This window comes from Mirounga leonina, unplaced genomic scaffold (genome assembly GCF_011800145.1).
Source record: "Mirounga leonina isolate KUSES-001 unplaced genomic scaffold, KU_Mleo_1.0 Mir_357, whole genome shotgun sequence".
Classification (NCBI taxonomy): Eukaryota; Metazoa; Chordata; class Mammalia; order Carnivora; family Phocidae; genus Mirounga; species Mirounga leonina.
The window spans coordinates 1,998,670-2,021,369 of NW_023270702.1; the positions used below are offsets into that span (position 1 = coordinate 1,998,670).

The window sequence follows — 22,700 nt, forward strand, 5'->3', positions numbered from 1 at the left end:
ATAGGACAGCAATAAAAAAAAAAAAGCACTGTCCTTAGATGTGGCATGGGGATAGCTCCTCTCTAGAGGGCATCTTTTTTGTTATTCTGCTTTACTGATAGAATTACCTCTATGAAGCTGGTGACTTCACTTTTTTTTTTTTTTTTTTTGGATGAGATAGACAGCTGCTTCCATCTATATTGTCTTTGATCTTTTTTATCCTGTCGGTGTCCTTTTGCCACACACCACTAGGAACACACCTATACTTGAACTATTTGGATTTTTTGCTACCTGCAGTGAAGGGAAGGCACACCATAGAAAACCATGGGCCATCTCAGTGAAAGAGTATTAGAAAAGACTGACTATAGGATTTAGGCTTGTTGTTAAGTGATTTGAGGGAGGTTTCAAGAAAGCCATTTGCAACGACGTGGATGGAACTGGAGAGTGTTATGCTGAGCGAAATAAGTCAATCAGAGAAAGACATGTATCATATGATCTCACTGATATGAGGAATTCTTAATCTCAGGAAACAAACTGAGGGTTGCTGGAGTGGGTGGGGGTGGTGGGAGGGATGGGGTGGCTGGGTGATAGACATCAGGGAGGGTATGTGCTATGGTGAGCGCTGTGAATTGTGCAAGACTTGAATCACAGATCTGTACCTCTGAAGCAAATAATACATTATATGTTAAGAAAGAAAAAAAAAAGAAGAAGATAGCAGGAGGGGAAGAATGAAGGGGGGGAAAGCAGAGGGGGAGATGAACCATGAGAGACGATGGACTCTGAAAAGCAAACTAAGGGTTCTAAAGGGGAGGGGGGTGGGAGGATGGGTTGGCCTGGTGATAGGTGTTAAGGAGGGCATGTTCTGCATGGAGCACTGGGTGTTATATGCAAATAATGAATCATGGAACACTACATCAAAAACTAATGATGTAATGTATGGTCATTAGCATAACATAATAATAAAAATAAATAAATAAATAAAGATGAATCTGAAAAAAAAGAAAGCAAGGCTTTGCAATAGTTTGCTTGCTGTAAAAAAGCAGTTGTCATTTTCTGATTTGATATATTAATGACTTTTATCCAAAATTAGGTGACCAACTATCCCAGTATGCCTGAGATTGAGGGGCTTCTTGGGACACAACATGTTCAGTGGCCAAACCAGGAAAATCCAAGGCAAACTGGGAGGAGTAGTTTACCCTATCTAGAGGGCAAGCAAAATGAAAAGAGAGGCTAAGGCTGAAATTGGCAAAGAAGTAATAGCTACTGACAGGAGCTAGGATTTGGGATGTTTGGTCATTTTTGTGATTTTGGCAATGTTCATGTTTTTGCTTGGATTCAGACATGACTACAAAGTGATCTCTCATCTCTGACTTGATCCATCATGGTGACAGGGTGGCCATGTCTGATGTTGCTTTCACTAGGAGAACATTGGGCCAGCTCCCAGCAACACCAAGGTTTTTACACAGGGTCAGAGCAATTTCTAGCTGTCAGGGGCTGTTTTCCTTTTTTCCAGTTCTCTTCTTTATGGATTTGAGGGATACTTTTGGAATTGACCTAAGAGTTTACACATGTGATCTAGTTGCTAGAGACTTGGTTTCAGCCACATTGATCTGTACCCTAATGAGATGCTTTAAGCTTTGAAACATTGAGTAATAAAACAGTTATCCATCACCCTTAACACAACTTTTTTTTTCTTCAATAGAGAAAACTGTTTTAACATTTGAGAACAAATGCTAAGTTACTAAATGTTAAAACAAGAAGAAATCAAATATTCTTTCCCCTTGAGATTCAAAACTCACATTAGCATATTTCACTGTTCTTAGTAATACTGCTGTAAAGAAACCTAGCTTATCTGATATAGAACAAATGTACTTTTCACAGAACATATAAACATTTGCATGAACATTAATATTTCACTATTAAACCAGTGTTGTATGGATATACTAGTTTATTTAGTGGTGTTTCCCAGTTGTGCTTTTTGTTTTTAAAAATTAGAAATATATTTAAGGAGTAAATAATTATTCTGATTTAAAATAAAATAAATTTTCCATGGGGCGCCTGGGTTTTGCCAAAATCACATTGCCAAAATCACAAAAATGACCAAACAGTCGGTTGAGTGTCGGCCTTCAGCTCAGGTCATGATCCCAGGGTCCTAGGATCCAGCCCCCCATCGGGCTCCCTGCTCCACGGGAAGCCTGCTTCTCCCTCCCCCACTGCCCCCGCTTGTGTTCCCTCTCTTACAGTCTCTCTCTGTCAAATAATAAATAAATACAAATCTTAAAAATAAATAAAAATAAAATAAATTTTCTTATTTACAGTAATTAAAAAGATAGTTTCATCTTTTTCAGGTTTGCTAATTTAATATTAAGAAAAATGTTAAATGGTGGTTAGATTTTTTTTGAGAGAAAACCTTAAACTAATAAATGAACATATATAGTTGGTGTAGTTTAGTCACTAAGGTTATAATACTAGTTAAATTGTGAAACATTATTTTAATTATTAACATTCAGCTATCTTAAACTATTCTGTTGTCCTGTATATTAATTAAATTAATTATTTAGCAATTAATTTTTATAACAATGGTGGAAATAATATAACCTTAGCTATGTTATAATCATGATATAGTTCACATTCATGAACTTCTCTCTAGATTCTGACGACTACCTTGAGGTCAATATTCCAACAGACCTAGGAGTGGAACATTCTGGGGAAATAAGTAAGAGAAAGGAAATTGAAGAATTATCAAAAGCTTCAAGAGACACCATACCCCTGGCAATGGTGCTTCCTACTGAAATTCCATGTGAGGTGAGTAAAATACCTTATTTAAGTGGCTGGCTCTATTGTTTTCATAAATATTGCATTTCACTAGAATGTAAGCTCTAACATAGCTGGGCACTTCTGTTTACTTTGTTCATGGCTGTGTCCTCAGAACCCAGAACAATATCTGGCAATTAGTAGGCATTTGATAAATATTTGTTGAATAATTTAATATTAGAGAATATATGAAAGCCTAATTTTATCAAGTGGTATTTTACATGTTGCCAAAAGATATATAATTGCTATATATACCAAGCCACTTAAAATAAAAGTTGGATTCATATTAACCAGATCAAGGATTTTATTTTTATAAATGGAAACATATTCTTGAATAGGATTTGAGAATACTTATATTCTAGGATCACCGATTTTTCAATTCTGAATCATGTATTAAAGGCCTACATTATTAAGTGGAAATCATGTATTAAAGGACCACCTAGATGAGGTGGTCCTTTCAGGAATAAAAGGATAATGTAGCAGGGGATGGAGTGTGGATTTCTGAGAAGGTGACTATATGAGTACATGTCTTCCTCCTAAGTCATCATTGGAATGAACTACTAAAATAAACATACTGGTAGAGCTTGACCCAAAACTGGGTCTACATAATCTCCAGACAATAGAAAGATGCTGGTCCTCAGTGTCTGTGGTGTCCTTCAGTGGAACATGCCAAAGATACAGGAGAACGGGAGAGCCTTGGAAGTTGCATGAAAGGGTCCTTCTGGGAGAAGCCAGTGGATTTATGCCACTGGGTGACAGGGGCTGCATTTGTCTGTTTGCTAGTAGCTGTCTTTGGGAAAAGAATCTCCTGTTCTTGCTGGTACTAGCAGTCCTGTGCAGTTGGGCAAAATGTAATTCCTTCATCCTCAGACCCCATCCCTAAGCAGAAGACTCATTGTTTTAAGCTATTATGCTATCAATTCCAGAGAGACAAGAACTTCTTTGACACTACCTTTCACATCTCTCTTTGGTATCCCACTTTTTAAGGAATCCTAAGAGTTGGAAGGTCATACAAGATTATTTTAGTGCCAGCCACATGTACTAAAAAATTCAAAATAAACCGATCTCTGGATGAAAGATAGTTATTCCAGCCAAAATCTTGTGTTCTTAGAACCTAGATCTTAGTGCAATCTGAGTCCATGTAACAATGGCCAAGTACCAAAGGAAAGATCATTTGTAGCCAAATGAGTGAAAATGGTGTTTGAGATTTGCCAGGATAACTTTCAGTCTATGCCAGTTGTCTGAAAGCACAACCTCAAGCTTACTCATTTCTGAGACATCTTCCAATTAGTGGGTAAGTAGAGACCACTGAAGAACAGGGCCCCCTCTCCCACTAAGTGAGACTTGAGACTTCGCCACCGTCTTACAAAATCTAGACATTTAGCATACTAACATTGCTAGTCACCAGGTCTTAGTTGACACATGCCTCTTTCACACCCAGCACCTTCGAAATCTAGTGAGTTCCCTTACAGTTTTGTGTTTCCAGCATGCCAGCGCTGAGCTGGGTAGGAGTTTTATATAATGGCATGACCTTCATTCTCTCTGATTAAGGGGGAGTTAAGGTCTCTCCTGCGGCAGCCTCTTGCTGTGAAATTGCTTGGGTCTGGACCTGCCTCTTAGAGAAGTTCCCTCCCTGTTCCCTTATCTGTTCTGGAGAATCAACATTACCTGGGGCAGCAGGCGATGTTGCTACTGCTTTTGACCCAGGAGCATGGAAGTAATGATCCTTCTGCCTATTAATCTTTCCCAGCATTGTTCCTTCCCTTGGATTTTGGATTTCATAGGCCTTGAAAATCTTGTGCCACTTTAAAAACAGCAGGATATATATTTTCTTCAACATTGTGTCTCATGTGCTAGTGAAGATATTCCTCCAATGTTCTTTTTATGTAGGTTATTCCCTGTCTTTTTGAAAAATACCTGGATAAGTCTTAACAGCTTAAATCTGCTACTCAATTTGGCCTCTTCTATTACCTTTTCTAGGATTAGCATTCTTTGCTATATTTTAGTGTTTTTAATTTTTTTTATTATGAGCCAACACATTTGTTTTTCTAGCATATTCCTCTTGATTTTTTCTTGCATGGTAATTGATCGTGAGAGGTAGGAAGTCAACAAGTTCTAGGCCTGCCAAACACATTCATTGTATAAATGAGTCTTATCCAACTTTATGTCCCTAGTGAGAAATCCACCTGGGAGGCATTTTTCCACTGGAAGACATCTAAACCAGAACTGGTCCTGCTCTATTTACCAGCTTTTCTTTCCTGTGCTGTGTATTACTACAAAGTCCTAACTTCATTAATTCCTTGGGCAAATTCCCTCAGAGCGGTAGTTCTCATCTGGGAGTGATTTTGCCCCTCTTTCCCCAGAAGGTTTTTGGCAAAGCCTCCAGACAGTTTTGGTTGTCATAACTGGGAGATTGATACTGGCATCTAGTGGGTAGAAGTTACAGATACTGTTAAACATCCTATAATACTAGGGTAGTCCCCACAACAATGACTTCTTCCAAAAAATGTCAATAGTACCAAGGTTAAATTGTGTCTCCGAGGATAGGAGATATATTTATGGCCCTTACAGTAATAAGTTACCTTCAACTCACCTAATAATGGCATCAAGAATTCAGCACCCCCCTTCAGAGGCTTCTCTGCAATCCACCTGGTTGTTCTAGAATCACTTGTTAGGACTGCACAATCTATAAGCAGTGAATCTAGTCGCTCTTTTTTATGGATTTTACCTGGAGCTTTAAGAGGGAACCTCTAAATGTTTTCCTCAGTGGGCCCTGTTGGAAGTATTGTAGGTTGCTCTCTGATGCCTTGTGCCTCGTATGTTTTTTCTGCAACCCTGGTCACAGGTGCATGAATGGCTTCACTATTTCCTCTTCAAGAGCACCATCCTAAGAAGCAGTTAGGAATGAGCTTCTTTTCTTTATCTTGTTGGGTTTTTTTTATTATGTTATGTTAATCACCATACATTACATCATTAGTTTTTGATGTAGTGTATATCTTGTTTTATCTGTATAGGCAGGCCTGCAATCTATCATTTTCCCTTCCTTTTGATAGAAATCTGTCTATTGCAATCTCAGTTTTTCTCTCCCCCCCCCGAATCTCTTACTTCCTTGAGTATGATTAACTGATATTTCTTTATTTTTATGTTATTGTCCCACTGCTGCTTTTCTGATAAGACTGAAACGGTTTTAAAACCAGTCCAGTCACTTGTTGACTTCTTGAGCAAATTTAATTCTTAAAGTTATAGTATAATTTGCAAGGCCTTTTAAGTGGCTTTATCAACATTTGGATCTATATTAATTATATTAATATAATATGTTATTATATTATTATATATTAATTTCATTGAATTGTCTTTGTATCTAAATCCTAGGACATGCATATTCGCTACAAAAGATCTTTGTTTTATTTGACCTGTTCCTTGACATACTTCTGTAGCTACAACTGTAATGTGAGTCTCCAAATCCATAGTGCAGACCTGATTATGTAGTCAACAAATCTAGAAGAAACCCTTAGACTATATGCAGCGGTATGATTCTAAGGACCCATGGGAAAGCCGCAAGACTTTGGGTACCTCCGACCCATTCATTCCTTGGCCCCAGATACAGTTTAAAATAATATACGGATGCTAACAGCACTGCCCACTTATTCTTCATACCAAATCTCACACTAGTTCTTGGTAACCAACCTTAATTTAAAATCTGATCCTGTGCCTTCATTGAAAGATACAGGAAAAGCAATAAAAGATTATTGTGTGTATCAGTGCCTAAAATGTCTATGTTGTGAGTCCTACCCCGTTGGTTGTAAGGTTTTACAGTGACCGAAAGACATCTTTTCTCTTTAACCAAGTGGCTCTCAAACTAAGCTGCACGTAGGGACTATTAGGTGAGGTTTAAGAAAAATAATGCCTGAATCCTATCCCCAAAGATTCAGATATAAACAGTCTGGGTGATGGCCTGGACATTGGCAGTTTTAAAAGCTTTTCAGGTATTCCTGAAGGTGAGAATTAACAGCCAAATTTAGAACTATTGCATAACCTAATCCTTGCTGTGCTGTCATGGGTCAGATAGAGGTCAGCTGTAGGAACCTGTACAATCCTGGCTTAATAAAGCACATGCAACTCTGCTTGTTAACTAGTGCCTATTAAAGTAGTCATGAACACATGAAAAGAGCCAATGGTCTGTGTACAAAAGTCATAATGATCCACTGGGATAAAAATCCTTTGTTGCCTGTGTGTAATACATCCTTAAAACCTAAAGAACCAGAAACTTCACCATCTATATGTTATATCATAGACCAAGTTCTAGTCCTTTTGTTTAGGACTCAAGGATTGTGACCAATGCCACAAAACTTTAGACTTTGGAAGTGATGATTATCAGAATTCTTTCTGGCTCTGAATGTTCAGAACCAAATAAGGGATAAACAGATGAGTCAGAAAGAATGAGAGCAAAATAGCTTCGTAACTGATAAAACCAAATTTACGATCATTTGAGTGTCATAGTACTTTCTCTATTTAATTAAATGTACCCATATAATTGTATTTTTAATTACGATGTGCATAATAGTTAAGGACAAGGCTGGACAGTGCAGACCTTCCCTCCTAGAGCAGGCCGCTTCCTCCTTGGAGATGCAGGAAACAGATGAAGTGGTGAGTCCTAAGGGGTGTAAGAAGTAGAGTTGGGCATGTTCAGTTTCAAAATATCATATTCTAACAGACTTATTCCATCTTAATTTTAAAAATATGTACAGATTGTCTCCTATGTACATAATTCTTGCAAGATGCCACAATGATATGAAAATACAAAAAATACTTCAGGATGTGGAAAATCTAGCTGGGAAGCCAAGACATAGACATGAAAAACTAATTAAGAGCAGAGGGCATGACTTTCAGAAAAGGTCAAATGAGGAGTATGGGTATGAAATGCTCCATGATTCCTTTGGAAGTTATTGTGGGCTAAAGTTGTAGGGAGGATTTATGGAGCTTGTGAAACCTGAGTCAGACCTTGATGGAGAGGATAAGTGTGAGGAAATGGAGGGAGAGTAGGAACTAAATGGTACACCAACATTAGGTACAAACAGGCCTGGTGCAAAGTGAAAATGTAGGGGCCCTTGTTCAAATTAGTAAGCACTTTAAGGGAGTGACAGCAGAACATTAAACCAAGTGCAGGGCCTTCTAAGTGCAGGGCCTCTGCAACTGCACAAGTTGTATGCCATGAAGCTGGCCCTGGGTACAAATGAAGATGTCAGTGCTTCATTTAGGGTGGTCAGTATGATGGTCTTTTGTTGAAAACTGTTCTTTGGAAATGGTTGAAAGGTAGAGTCCTGCCCTCTATTAAGGAGAGAATCTGATGCACAAGAAATAACCTGTGTGAGCATTCATGAATGAGAATGAGTTAGCTGGGTGAATAAAACATTGGCAGAGGTTTCTTAAGCTTACTAACTTTGGGAGGGGAGAGGTCAAAGTTAGACAAGACATGGTGTACCTATGAAAGAGAGCTCTGAAGAACTTTGAAGCAGAGGATCTTGGGGATCTGGGCAAAAGTCAATGGGAAGTCATTAAATATTTGCAGTAAAGTGACAGATGTGAGCAACAAAGGAACTAAGGAAACTGAGCTAAACATGAGGTCCTGTGAAGAGGAAGTGGCAGATGTGAGGAACAGGAGGGGCTCACATTCCTGACCTCAGGGGTCACATGAAGCAGTGCCTTGGTGAGGCATGGGGAAAGAAACAGCAAGACATTCTTGACAAGTGGGAATATGTGTTAACTGGAATAGTGATATCTTTTCTCCATTTGCAATGTAATTGATGAGAAATTTAGTTTAAAATATCCTTCAGGCAAATATTTGGGAGCACTAGACTCTGGTGGAAAAATTCCTGAGGTCTGTCAGTTGAACCAATTCTGTGACATCAACATATTCATAGAAACTCTTTGGTACAGAGCATTAAAAATACAAGTTTTATCTGTAGGTAATTTATGCTTAGGGAGATAACTTCTAAATAAGAGAACTTTGAAGTTAATGACTTTTGGGTAAACCCAGTTTTGTAAGAGTGTATAAATGAGGTTTCTATTTATTTTGTGAGGGACTGAAATTAGTTTGGCTTTCAAGAAAGCATTTGGAAGGTGATATCTGAGATAAACATAAAAATGGTATTTCATTTTGGTCACTTTGAAGGGTTAAACAGCACAATGTAGAGAACAGATTTTGATTTAAATAGCTCTGATTAATCTTCAGAATGTAATTCTCTGTATTAGCTACGCTGTTCTTAAAAGAGAAAACTAGGGGCGCCTGGGTGGCTCAGTTGGTTAAGCAACTGCCTTCGGCTCAGGTCATGATCCTGGAGTCCCAGGATCGAGTCCCGCATCAGGCTCCCTGCTCGGCAGGGAGTCTGCTTCTCCCTCTGACCCTCCCCTGTCTCATGCTCTCTCTCTCTATCTCATTCTCTCTCTCAAATAAATAGATAAAATCTTTAAAAAAAAAAAAGAGAGAGAAAACTAATAGTCTTCCATTTTGGTTTCAGTGTATGTAGTTTTGGTTAGGATTAAAGGAAATATCTTTATATTAAAAGTGCTTCACATAATTCCTAGTATAAAATAGATACTCAAGAAATATTTATTTCTTCTTTTTCTCTGTATTAATGTCAATCTTTTTTTTATTATTATGTTATGTTAATCACAATACATTACATCATTAGTTTTTGATGTAGTGTTCCATGATTCATTGTTTGTGTATAACACCCAGTGCTCCATGCAGAACATGCCCTCTTTAATACCCATCACCAGGCTAACCCATCCTCCTGCCCCCTCCCTTCTAGAACCCTCAGTTTGTTTTTCAGAGTCCATCGTCTCTCATGGTTCGTCTCCGCCTCCAATTTCCCCCACTTCATTCTTTCCCTCCTGCTATCTTCTTTTTTTTTTAAACATATAATGTATTATTTTTTTCAGAGGTACAGGTCTGTGATTCAACAGTCTTACACAATTCACAGTGCTCACCATAGCACATACCCTCCCCAATGTCTATCACCCAGCCACCCCATCCCTCCCACCCCCCACCACTCCAGCAACCCTCAGTTTGTTTCCTGAGATTAAGAATTCCTCATATCAGTGAGGTCATATGATACATGTCTTTCTCTGATTGACTTATTTCGCTTAGCATAACACCCTCCAGTTCCATCCATGTTGTTGCAAATGGCAAGATTTCATTCCTTTTGATGGCTGCGTAATATTCCGTTGTGTATATATACCACACTTCTTTATTCATTCATCTGTCGATGGACATCTTGGCTCTTTCCACAGTTTGGCTATTGTGGACATTGCTGCTATAAACATCGGGGTGCACATACACCTTCGGATCCCTACATTTGTATCTTTGGGGTAAATACCCAGTAGTGCAATTGCTGGATCATGTGGTAGCTCTATTTTCAACTTTTTGAGGAACCTCCATACTGTTCTCCAGAGTGGCTACACCAGCTTGCATTCCCACCAACAGTGTAGGAGGGTTCCCCTTTCTCCGCATCCCCACCAACATCTGTCGTTTCCTGACTTGTTAATTTTAGCCATGCTGACTGGTGTGAGGTGATAACTCATTGAGGTTTTGATTTGGATTTCCCTAATCCCGAGCGATGTTGAGCACTTTTTCATGTGTCTGTTGGCCATTTGGATGTCTTCCTTGGAAAAATGTCTGTTCATGTCTTCTGCCCATTTCTTGATTGGATCATTTGTTCTTTGGGTGTTGAGTTTAAGTTCTTTATAGATTTTGGATACTAGCCCTTTATCTGATATGTCACTTGCAAATATCTTCTCCCATTCTGTCGGTTGTCTTTTGGTTTTGTTGACTGTCTCTTTTGTTGTGCAAAAGCTTTTTATCTTGATGAGGTCCCAATAGTTCATTTTTGCCCTTGCTTCCCTTGCCTCTGGCAATGTTTCTAGGAAGAAGTTGCTGCAGCTGAGGTCGAAGTGGTTGCTGCCTGTGTTCTCCTTTAGAATTCTGATGGACTCCTGTCTCACATTGAGGTCTTTCAAGCATTTTGAGTCTATTTTTGTGTGTGGTGTAAGGAAATGGTCCAGTTTCATTCTTCTGCATGTGGCTGTCCAATTTTCCCAACACCATTTGTTGAAGAGACTGTCTTTTTTCCATTGGACATTCTTTCCTGCTTTGTCGAAGATTAGTTGACCATAGAGTTGAGGGTCCATTTCTGGGCTCTCTATTCTGTTCCATTGATCTCTGTGTCTGTTTTTGTGCCAGTACCATACTATCTTGATGATGACAGCTTTGTAATAGAGCTTGAAGTCCGGAATTGTGATGCCGCCAGCTTTGCTTTTCTTTTTCAAAATTCCTCTGGCTATTCGGGGTCTTTTCTGGTTCCATAAAAATTTTATAATTATTTGTTCCATTTCTTTGAAAAAAGTGGATGGTATTTTGATGGGGATTGCATTGAATGTGTAGATTGCTCTAGGTAGCATTGACATCTTCACAATATTTGTTCTTCCAATCCATGAGCATGGAACGTTTTCCCATTTCTTTGTGTCTTCCTCAATTTCTTTCATGAGTATTTTATAGTTTTCTGAGTACAGATTCTTTGCCTCTTTAGTTAGACTTATACCTAGGTATCCTATGGTTTTGGGTGCAATTGTAAATGGGATCAACTCCTTAATTTCTCTTTCTTCTGTCTTGTTGGTGTATAAGAATGCCACTGATTTCTGTGCATTGATTTTATATCCTGCCACTTTACTGAATTCCTGTATGAGTTCTACCAGTTTTGGGGTGGAGCTGTTTGGGTTTTCCACATAAAGTATCCTATCATCTGCAAAGAGTGAGAGTTTGACTTCTTCTTTGCTGATCTGGATGCCTTTTATTTCTTTTTGTTGTCTGATTGCTGTGGCTAGGACTTCTAATACTATATTGAATAGCAGTGGTGATAGTGGACATCCCTGCTGTGTTCCCAACCTTAGGGGGAAGCACTCAGTTTTTCCCCATTGAGAATGATATTTGCTGTGGGTTTTTCATAGATAGTTTTTATGATATTGAGGTACGTACCGTCTCTCCCTATACTCTGAAGAGTTTTGATCAAGAAAGGATGCTGTACTTTGTCAAATGCTTTTTCTGCATCTATTGAGAGGATCATATGGTTCTTGTTCTTTCTTTTATTAATGTATTGTATCACACTGATTGATTTGCAGATGTTGAACCAAACTTGCAGCTCAGGGGTAAATCCCACTTGGTCATGGTGAATAATCCTTGTAATGTACTGTTGGATCCTATTGGCTAGTATTTTGGTGAGAATTTTTGCATCCATGTTCATCAAGAATACTGGCCTGTAATTCTCCTTTTTGATGGGGTCTTTGTCTGGTTTGGGGATCAATGTAATGGCCTCATAAAATGAGTTTGGAAATTTTCCTTCCATTTCTATTTTTTGGAACAGTTTCAGAAGAATAGGTATTAATTCTTCTTGAAATGTTTGGTAGAATTCCCCTGGGAAGCCATCTGGCCCTGGGCTCTTCTTTGTTGGGAGATTTTTGATGACTGCTTCAATTTCCTTCAGCTTTATACAGGTTTTCTATTTCTTTCTGGTTCAGTTTTGGTAGTTGATACATCTCTAGGAATGCATCTATTTCTTCCAGATTATCTAATTTGCTTGCATATAGTTGCTTATAATATGTTCTTATAATTGTTTGTATTGCTTTGGTGTTGGTTGTGATCTCTCCTCTTTCATTCATGATTTTGTTGATTTGGGTCCTTTCTCTTTTCTTTTTGATAAGTCTGGCCAGGGGTTTATCAATCTTACTAATTCTTTCAGAGAACCAGCTCCTAGTTTCGTTGATCTGTTCTACTGTTCTTTTGGTTTCTATTTCATTGATTTCTGCTCTGATCTTTATTCTTTCTCTTCTCCTGCTGGGTTTAGGCTTTATTTGCTGTTCTTTCTCCAGCTCCTAATCCAGGTGTAGGGTTAGGTTGTGTATTTGAGACCTTTCTTGTTTCTTGAGAAAGGCTTGTATTGCTATATATACTTTCCTCTTAGGACCACCTTTGCTGTATCCCAAAGATTTTAAACAGTTGTGTTTTCATTTTCATTTGTTTCCATGAATTTTTTTAATTCTTCTTTAATTACCTTGTTCACCCATTCATTCTTTAGTGGGATGCTCTTTAGCCTCCATGCATTTGAGTTCTTTCCAACTTTCCTCTTGTGATTGAGTTCTAGTTTCAAAGCATTGTGGTCCGAAAATGCAGGGAATGATCCCAATCTTTTGGTACCAGTTGAGACCTGATTTGTGACCTAGGATGTGATCTATTCTGGAGAATGTTCCATGGGCACTAGAGAAGAATGTGTATTCCGTTGTTTTGGGATGGAGTGTTCTGAATATATCTGTGAAGTCCATTTGGTCCAGTGTGTCATTTAAAGTCTTTATTTCCTTGTTGATCTTTTGCTTAGATGATCTATCCATTTCAGTGGGGGGGTGGGTGTTAAAGTCCCCCAATATTATTGTATTTTTGTTGATGTGTTTCTTTGCTTTTGTTATTAATTGGCTTATATAATTGGCTTCTCCCATGTTGGGGCATAGATATTTACAATTGTTAGATCTTCTTGTTGGATAGACCCTTTAAGTAGGATATAGTGTCCTTCCTCATCTCTTATTACAGTCCTTGGTTTAAAATCTAATTTGTCTTATATACGGATTTCCACCCCAGTATTCTTTTGGTGTCCATTAGCATGGTAAATGGTTTTCCACCCCCTCACTTTCAATCTGGGGGTGTCTTTGGGTCTAAAATGAGTCTCTTGCAGACAGCATATTGATGGGTCTTGTTTTTTTATCCAATCTAATAGCCTGTGTCTTTTGATTGGGGCATTTAGCCCATTTACATTCAGGGTAACTATTGAAAGATAGGAATTCAGTGCCATTGTATTGCCTGTAAGATGACTGTTACTGTATATTGTCTGTGTTCCTTTCTGGTCTATGTTGCTTTTAGGCTCTCTCTTTGCTTAGAGGACCCCTTTCAATATTTCTTGTAGGGCTGGTTTCCTGTTTGCAAATTCCTTTAGTTTCTGTTTGTCCTGGAAGCTTTTTATCTCTCCTTCTATTTTCAATGATAGCCTAGCTGGATGCAGTATTCTTGGCTGCATATTTTTCTTTTAGTGCTCTGAATATATCATGCCAGTCCTTTCTGGCCTGCCAGGTCTCTGTGGATAGGTCTGTTGCCAATCTAGTGTTTCTACTGTTGTAGGTTACATATCTCTTCTCCCGATCTGCTTTCAGGGTTTTCTCTTTGTCTCTGAGACTCGTAAGTTTTACTATTAGATGTCAGGGTGTTGACCTATTTTTATTGATATTGAGGGGGTTTTCTGTGCCTCCTGGATTTTGATGCCTATTTCCTTCCCCAGATTAGGGAAGTTCTCTGCTATAATTTGCTCCATTATACCTTCTGCCCCTCTCTCTCTTTCTTCTTCTTCTTCTGGGATTCCAATTATTCTAATGTTGTTTTGTTTTATGGTATCACTTATCTCTCGAATTCTGCCCTCCTGATCCAGTAGTTGTTTATCTCTCTTTTTCTCAGCTTCCTTATTTTCCATCATTTGGTCTTCTATATCACTAATTCTCTCTTCTGCCTCATTTATCCTAGCAGTTAGAGTCTCCATTTTTTATTGCACCTCATTAATAGCCTTTTTGACTTTGACTTGGTTAGATTTTAGTTCTTTTATTTCTCCAGAAAGGTTTCTCCAATAACTTCCATGCTTTTTTCAAGCCCAGCTAGTATCTTTAAAATCATCATTCTGAACTCTAGTTCCGACATCTTACTAATGTCCATATTGATTAGGTCCCTGGCAGTCGGTACTGCCTCTTGTTCTTTTTGTTGAGGTGATTTTTTTCTGTCTTGTCATTTTGTCCAGAGGAGAAAAGATGAATGAGAGAACAAAATGCTAACAGGGTAACAATGTCCCCAGAAAATATACACTAAACAAAACAGAAAAGATCTGAAACCAGTGGAAAAGAAAGGGAAAGAAAGAAAAAAGAACAACAACAACAAAAAGATAAAGATAAAAACAAACAAAAACAAAACAAAACAAAAAAAACAGAATATGATCAAATATGATCAGGCTGGTGCATAAATCAGTGCCACACACTAGATTTGGGGCGTATTTTGGTCTGTTAGAAAAAAGTGCCTCCCAAAATTTTAAAGAAAGAAAAACTTATATATGTACAAAAATAAGGGTTAATACGATGAAGGGTTGGAATATGACTGTAAAGATGAAAATTATAAAAGATTTTATAAAAGGAATTGATAAGAAGTTGGTTGAAAAAAGAAAGAAGATTTTAAAAAAAAGGGGGAGGAGAGAATGTGATCAGGTAGGAGACGAGAACAAAGCCATACACTAGAGATTTAGGGTATATTTTGATCTGTTAGAAGAAACTATCACAAAATTTTACAGAGAGAACAACTTATATATATATACCAAAAATAAGGGTAACTACTATGAAGGGATAGAATATGACTCTAAAAATGAAAAATAAGAGATTTTTTTAAAAGGGGTTGATTAAGATGTTGGTTGAGAAAAAGAAAAATTCAAAAAAATAAAATAAAAAAGTTTAAAAAAAATTAGCTTTGAAAGACTAAAGAATCATGGAAAAAAAGCCATGGACTCTTTGTGCAATATTCCCCTAGCGCTGGAGTTCTGCCGTTCTCATTGATGGGTAAACTTGGTCTTAGCAGGCTGTTCTCGCTGATCTTCTGGGGAAGGGGCCTGTTGCCCTGGTTCCTGAATGTCTTTGCTGGAGGCGGAATTGCCCCACCCTTGCCCCGTCCAGGCTAAGTAATCTGCCTGGGTTTGCTCTCGGGAGCTTTTGTTCCCTGCAAGCTTTCCCTACAGCTTTGGAGGACAAGAGTGAGAATGGCAGCCTCCCAGTCTCCGCCCCGGAGGAGCCGAGAACTCGGGGCCCGCTCCTCAGTGAGACCCCAAAGAAAAGCAGTCAATCACTCCCCGTCTCCCCATCTCCAGCCACACTCCGTGCTCACCCGGTCTGTGACCGAGCATTTCTCTCTGGCACCTGATCCCGTGTGGAGTCTCCAAACCCAGCAGATCCCTGTGGTGCACTCCCGCATTGCTCCTCCCTGGGGAGGAAGGGGAGTCTCCCCAGATCTGCTGCTTGTTGGGTCCCTGCTGGAGGAGCAGTGGCCTGACTGTGCCTGGATCACGGTTTATGGCAACCCGGAGCTGTGAGCCCACTCCTCGGCTCCGACTCTGCAGCCGACTTCCCTGCTCCGATACCTGGGAGCTCTGCCGCATTCAGGCACCCCCAGTCTTTCTGTGACCCCGAGGGTCCTGAGACCACACTGTCCCAGCTAGGGTTCCACCCCCCGCTTAGCCACTGGAGCGACGTCCCTCAGCAGAGCCGACTTCTAAAAGTTCTGATTTTCTGCTCTGCTACTCTTATCACTTGCCAGAAGCGGCTGACAGAGGCCCCCTCCCCTGCCGTCTATCTTCCCAAATATCGCCTCGGATTCACTTGTCCTTCTACCTTCCAGAAGGTGGTCACTTTTCTGTTCAGAGAGTTGTTGCTATTCTTTTCTTTGATCTCCTGTTGAGTTTGTAGGTGTTCAGAATGGTTTGGTCCCTATCTAGCTGAATTCCTAAGACCATATGAAATCCAGGTCTCCTACTCCTCCACCACTTTGCTCCTCCCCCTTAATATCAATCTTTTTATGCCTAATTATTTTTTCTAGATTTTTTTTTCCAAAAGAGTTTTCAATAACCCTTTTTTGCCTTATGTACATAGATTTAGCTTTTCTACCTCAATAAAATCTTAAAACTTTTAGATTTATAACCGTTAGTCAACTCAGTAACCTTCACAGATACTCATCACAAATAAAGAGAGAATCTCTATTAGGTAAGATTTAAAACTGTTGGACATTTAAAACATTGGACATTAAAGCTCATATTTAAAATATTAAGAGATCTTAGAGCTAAACTTATTCAACCCTCTCATTTATAGATAAATGTACCAAGTTCTAGGTGAAGGAAAAGGATTTGGGGAAAAAAAGGATTTGGTTGCAAATTATAGCTCCCTGGAGATCTGTGAAGTGATGCTCATTACCCTGAGATAGGGAGCCTCACAAACAGGGACGAATCAAGAGGAAAAGGGAACAACTGTGTCCTCACTGTTTTCTCAGTTGCCAAAGATGGGGTTGGAGAAAAAAACAGACGCAAAGTTGATAAAGTTGAAATGTAGTGAGAATCACATTTATGTATTTTATTTCTGAACATAGTTGAAAATATGGACATGGTGGAAGACATAATTATCATGTGCAAACTTTGTCATTAATAAATATAATGTGTTTTTTGGTTAATGTAAACTTTTTCAAGGCCCTAATTGGGTAATATTTTTTATCTTATAGAATCCTGGTGAAATATTTATTATTTTGAGAGATGAAGTCGTTGGTGATACTGTGGAGGTTGAATTTACATCAAATAGTAAATGTGTTAGGACACAGCCAACCCGTTGGAATAAGACAGTCTGGTGGATGAAAGCTTTAGGTAAGAAACTTTTTTATGCATTAATAAATATAAAACATCATCCTGAGTTTCTTTCAATAAATTTATGATAAATAGTTTCACTTCCTTCCAGAAACTAATATTGTTCTGCAGGTGCTTCCTGTGTGTAGCTTTCACATACCCGAGGTGGTTGTTAGTAATCTGGATTCTCAAAAGCATGAAAGTGTAATTTATGAGAAATTAGCTTGTGCACCATGTGGTGAAATGACCACCCGCAATATCACATCGTTTTAAATACATCAACAGAGAGCACTTTAATATATGTCAGTAATTCAATATGGAACTAAAACTATTTGCTTTATTGTAATAGGATTAATGAACATTTGGACTTTCATTCATGACCTCTTTCCTTTCCTTTTTTTTTTTTTTTTTTTTTTTGCCATGCCTGTGAATATATTTTTGGATTTTTTGAAAGCATGATTCTTTTTCACTATTTATCACCATGGTACCATTTCTATGTACAATCTTCCCTCTTTTCCTTATTTAATTTATGAGGTTAACCATTTTATTATCCACCTTTGTTTGCAGCATTATAAATTGTATCAGATTTAAAATTCTAGATGGAATAGCCACACCTGACACAAGAATTGTATTTAAAATAAAATCTACTATGTTCATTTCTGATGTTTTGATATAAATGTAAGACTATTTGGTTTTTGAATTTATGATATCATTTTACAATCAAAGAATAAAATTACCTTATAAAAGTTGACAAATGTGAAATTTATAAAATATTTTACAATAAAAAGTACATAATCTTATTATGAATCTAGAAATGTAGTAAAAACATTTAAAATTAAATACTATGTCAAATGCATCCTGAACTTTTTTTTTCTCTTGGAATGTAGCTATTATGAAGCCCTTTTATAGAACACTTACAAACAATTCTATTGTGTTATGAAAAGTATGCATCTCCTCTATGGATTTCCTTACACAGGTTAGTCCAGAGTTGAATTATAGAAAAGGAAGGAGCTTTGCGCAGTGGCAGTATCGTAGCCAATGAGGTTTATCTGAGGCGTGATTATAGCTAATAGAAAAGGAAGGACTGTACACCAAACATTTATAAACATTTCAGATACTGGTCCCTGTCATGGACAAAGATATGTAGAAGTGAGATGAGAAAGAACTTTGTCTCTTTTCTTTCTCTTCCAAAGCCCCTTATTTATGCCACATTTTAAAATGATTTAATGAACATTAATTTCTAACTAATTAGTTTTCAAGTTTAAACTAAATCTAGTTAGACTAAAATTGCTACAGAAAAATCAATATTGCAAATTTATAAGTACTTAGATAATATTTCCCAAATAGCAAATCAAAGTGTCAAATAAAATTATTTGCATTAAGATTATATGTTCAGTTTACCTAGTAGCTAAGAGCAATACAAAGAACAAATTATGTCAAAATGCAGATGTTTTTCAGAAAAGCAGAAAACTAATAGTCTACACCTTTCAAGATATACATATCTTGTATGGTATGGCCAGAATATTGGCCAAGCCATATACTGTCTATGTGGTTGAACAGCAAATTTGTAGTAAAAAACAAATAAACCACTCTTTACCAGTTATGCTATTTAACCTCTCCAACTCTTATTTTCAATTAGTATGTTCTGGAAATTAATGAGAAATTTTCTTACCAAATGTAACAGTATATAGGACGGTTCCATGAATGTGTATGGGAAAATGGATGGGACGTGCCTCAGCAGAAATGGCCCCAGAGTCTTATTTTTTCTGCCTCATGCTACTGTTTGTTAACATTTTTTTAACCCTAGCAAGAACTTCATTTTACATCATAACTCAGTACATACTCAGAAATATATAATTAAAGCAAAGGTAGTCATTAGAGTAACAGTTTTAGCCTTGATATGTGAAGAACTTAGAAGTTGTCACTCCTATTCTTATAACAAGAAAAAACTAAACAAACTGAAAAATCAATGACTTCTTGAACTCTTCAGAGAACTAAGGTTGCAGGGCAAACCACCATCCCAAAATCTTGAGAGGAAAATAAATCAAGAGAGTGATGTCCAAGATCTGCTTGGCTGGAGCAGAAGTCACTGGAGCCATAAAGTGGTAGGCACACTTAAATGGTAATTTTGATGAATTGCTGGGGGTGGGGTGTGGACTAGCTCAAGAGTAAGAAACCCCTGACAGCATCCATAATTTTGTGGGATTCGCCTCCAGGAACCCTACCAGGTTCACATAGTGAAGATCTGAGGAAGATCTTCTAGAGGCTCTGCCAGGGTTAGAGGAAGAATAATCATGGTGAAATACTCCCCATATAATCTCCATAGCAGTAGCTTACTCTCCAGGGGAAACCACTTTAAGAATGCCTTATCCCAGCTGGGGAAGGGCATCTATCCCATTGTAGCCCCCTCTAGCTTTTCTGTCTCACTTAAGGTTGGGAGGAAAGCGATGTCACAGGAGAAACACTTGTGAATGTGACAGCCTAGAGATACCAGCCCACTTGAAGACCAAGATTTAATCACAAGATTAGAATGCTTTCCCCCGCCCCAACCTGACCACCACCACAAAAGGGACTCAGTATAATGGCAGAAGGTTACAGTTGGAAATACTGCAAGATGCAGAATCTTTCTGAGGAGGAGTAGTAAGGGAAACAGGTCAAAAGGAAAGACAAAAACAAGGATAAGAGAGGAATTTGAAGCCTCTGGCACCTACAGCTATAGCAGACATGAAATATGGCCCACCTCTCAACCAGATTACTACAAATTGTCTCACTACATGCCTACCTACTTCAGTTCTTACACCCGACACAACATGTCTGGTTTTCAACAAATAATTACAAAACATGCCAAACAGCAAGAAAAAACATAGTCTAAAGAAATAAAGCAAATATCAGGCCAGAATTAGGTATGACACAGATGTTGGAATTATCATACAGAGAATTTTAAATAACTATGATTAATATGTTAAGCACTGTAATGGAAAAATGAACAACATGCAAGAACATATGGGTAATATAAATAGAGAGATAGAAATTCTATTTCTTTTCATTTTCTTCAGTGCTAGTCAAAACCAACTAAACTGATACCATGTTGTGTTAGTGGGTCACAAACCATAGGTGGAGAACTATGCTCTGTAGCTACGCTGACCAATATGTTGACCACTAGCCACCATTAGTTACTTAAACTTTATTATAATTAAATGAAATTTAAAATTAATTCCCTCAGTTGCACTAACCATAGTTCAAGTGCTTCGTTAGAACATATCCATCCTCTTGGAAAGTTTCGTTGAACAGCACTGAACAGCACAGTACAATAGAGTTCCTTTTTCTCTACACCAATTATGGAATAAGAGAGTGTCCAGCATGCTCTTTAAAGGCTAATGATTTGTCCAGAATCTTTAGTGTAGCCAAAGAAACAATTAACTAGTGGCCAAAAGCATTGTTTTTATTGTGTTTTGAGCCATTTACTGGGTAACTTTAGACAAGTCCCAATCGTGTCTCAACTTCTTTGTTGATAAAATAACTTCTCTAATTACATTTCAAATATTTATAGACATTTGGAGATAAGGGAGATAAGTTACAAGACAACACTTAAACATATCCAGCTGAGGAATAAAGTGTTAATCTCTCCCTCTAGCAATTCCTTTAAACATAAGGAGTGGCTTTTCTGGAATACCTCACCCTCAGCTTCTGGATAGGGTATGATAAACCATTTAAAAATTGGGGGGATCATCTTTCTCTCTAAGTATTGTACTCCTCATATTACGCCCTCTTTTCTCCCAGTCCTCTGTTTATATCTCTTGATATGAAAGCCACCAAATTTGTTCGTCCCCCTTCACCCTTGAGGAATCATGTTCAACAGAACTCCTAATTCCATGTTATCTCATATATAATCCCTGAACTCATTGGTGATTTCCAGGGCGAGGAAAGATCTCAATTAGTATCCCACACTAGGAAGAGTCTATACAGATTTAAGTCTCTAAAAAATTTTTTCTGTACTTCTTTGAATACCAAGTTAAGATGGAGGGATCTAAAACTAAAGTGGAAACATACCAGGGATCCTTCCCTATTATGGATGTATCAAGTTTAAAAGATGGCCTCCATCCTTCCAGTCTCTTTCTGGTGTAGAAAAATTGTTCATGTGATTTGATTTCTGATCATCTGGCTCATGATTTAATCAGCGGTGTTACTCAAAATGGGGTTTGCTCTCTGTAAATATTCTCTTGGGTGATACCCAGAGCTTCATGTACTAAATCTGACTGGTATTGAGGGCTGGTATGGCAGCTTCACAATATTGTCCCAGAGCAGACTTATTTCTACTAACCATTCCATAATCCCTAGGGTATAGCCATAATCATCATGGAGTAAGATGGCTTCTAAGACCCTTACTATCACTCCCAATTTTCGAACAACCTGATGAAGCACTGGTGTTCCAGCACCATCTCATATTGGATTGCAAAAGTCAATTCTATGCATCTCTTCTCTACTTCATATTCAGTGATATTACCTTGTGTATTAGTCTCCTTTGGCTGCCATAACAAAATTCCACAGGCTGGGTGGCTTAAACGACAGAAATTTATTTTCCTCACATTTCTGGAGGCTGGAAACCTAAGATCAAGGGACAAAAAAATTGGTTTCTGGCAAGACCTCTTTCCTTGGCTTGTAGGTGGCTACCTTCTTGCTCTGTCTTCCTGTGGCTTTTTCTCAGCGCATGGAACTGGGGGTGTCTCTTTCTCTTCTTATAAGGATACCAGTCCTATTAGATAAGGGCCCTACCCTATGACTTCAATTTAACTTTAATTATCTCATTAAAGGCCTTATCTCTAAATACAGTCACCTTGGGGGGTTAGGGCTTCAACATAGGAATTGGGGGATGGATGGAACACAATTCAGTCCATTGACTTTGGTTACTTGAAATCAGCCATGGTGGAAGTATATACAACACAGAAATTGGCAAAAACTATAAATCAGAACTTTTTGATTTTCTTTTTGGAGAGTCAGTTTATCAACACAACACTGGGATAAAGAAGGCCTCATTAAATTGAGAAGGTTTCTGTAAGACTCATCTGCTGATATCACATTAATCAGGACCTAATCCCAAGGTCATGTCTAGCTGAAAGGAAGAACAGAAAATCGAGTCTTTTTAGTTGGATAGCAATGTGCCCAGCAAAAATAAATAAATAACTAAAATAAAATCAGGATTCTGTTTCTAAAAGGTAGAGAATAAACTTTGGGATAGGCAACTAACATTCTCTTTTAGAAAATGGTACCTCTTAAAACCAAATAATAATAAAATAAATAAAATAAAATAAAAACAAAAACAAAACCAACTATTATTCCTTATTATTCCTTCCTTTCTTTGGATAGTTTCTCTTAGTCATTTTAAGTGTCTGTGCGTGTGTGCGT

The 22,700-nt window shown here is 38.0% G+C and overlaps 1 protein-coding gene and 1 pseudogene across 2 annotated transcripts in view; both read left to right on the top strand.

The window, feature by feature from the left end:
- The window catches only part of BANK1 (B cell scaffold protein with ankyrin repeats 1), a 308,047-nt gene that overhangs the window by 81,570 nt on the left and 203,777 nt on the right, over positions 1–22,700 (top strand). For both annotated transcript variants that reach the window (XM_035030170.1, XM_035030171.1), the window contains exons 3-4: positions 2,630–2,784; positions 17,180–17,318. In XM_035030170.1, coding sequence (XP_034886061.1) covers positions 2,630–2,784; positions 17,180–17,318 — 294 coding nt within the window. The remainder of the gene's footprint in view (positions 1–2,629; positions 2,785–17,179; positions 17,319–22,700) is intronic.
- Positions 18,307–18,466, top strand: LOC118027142 (annotated as a pseudogene).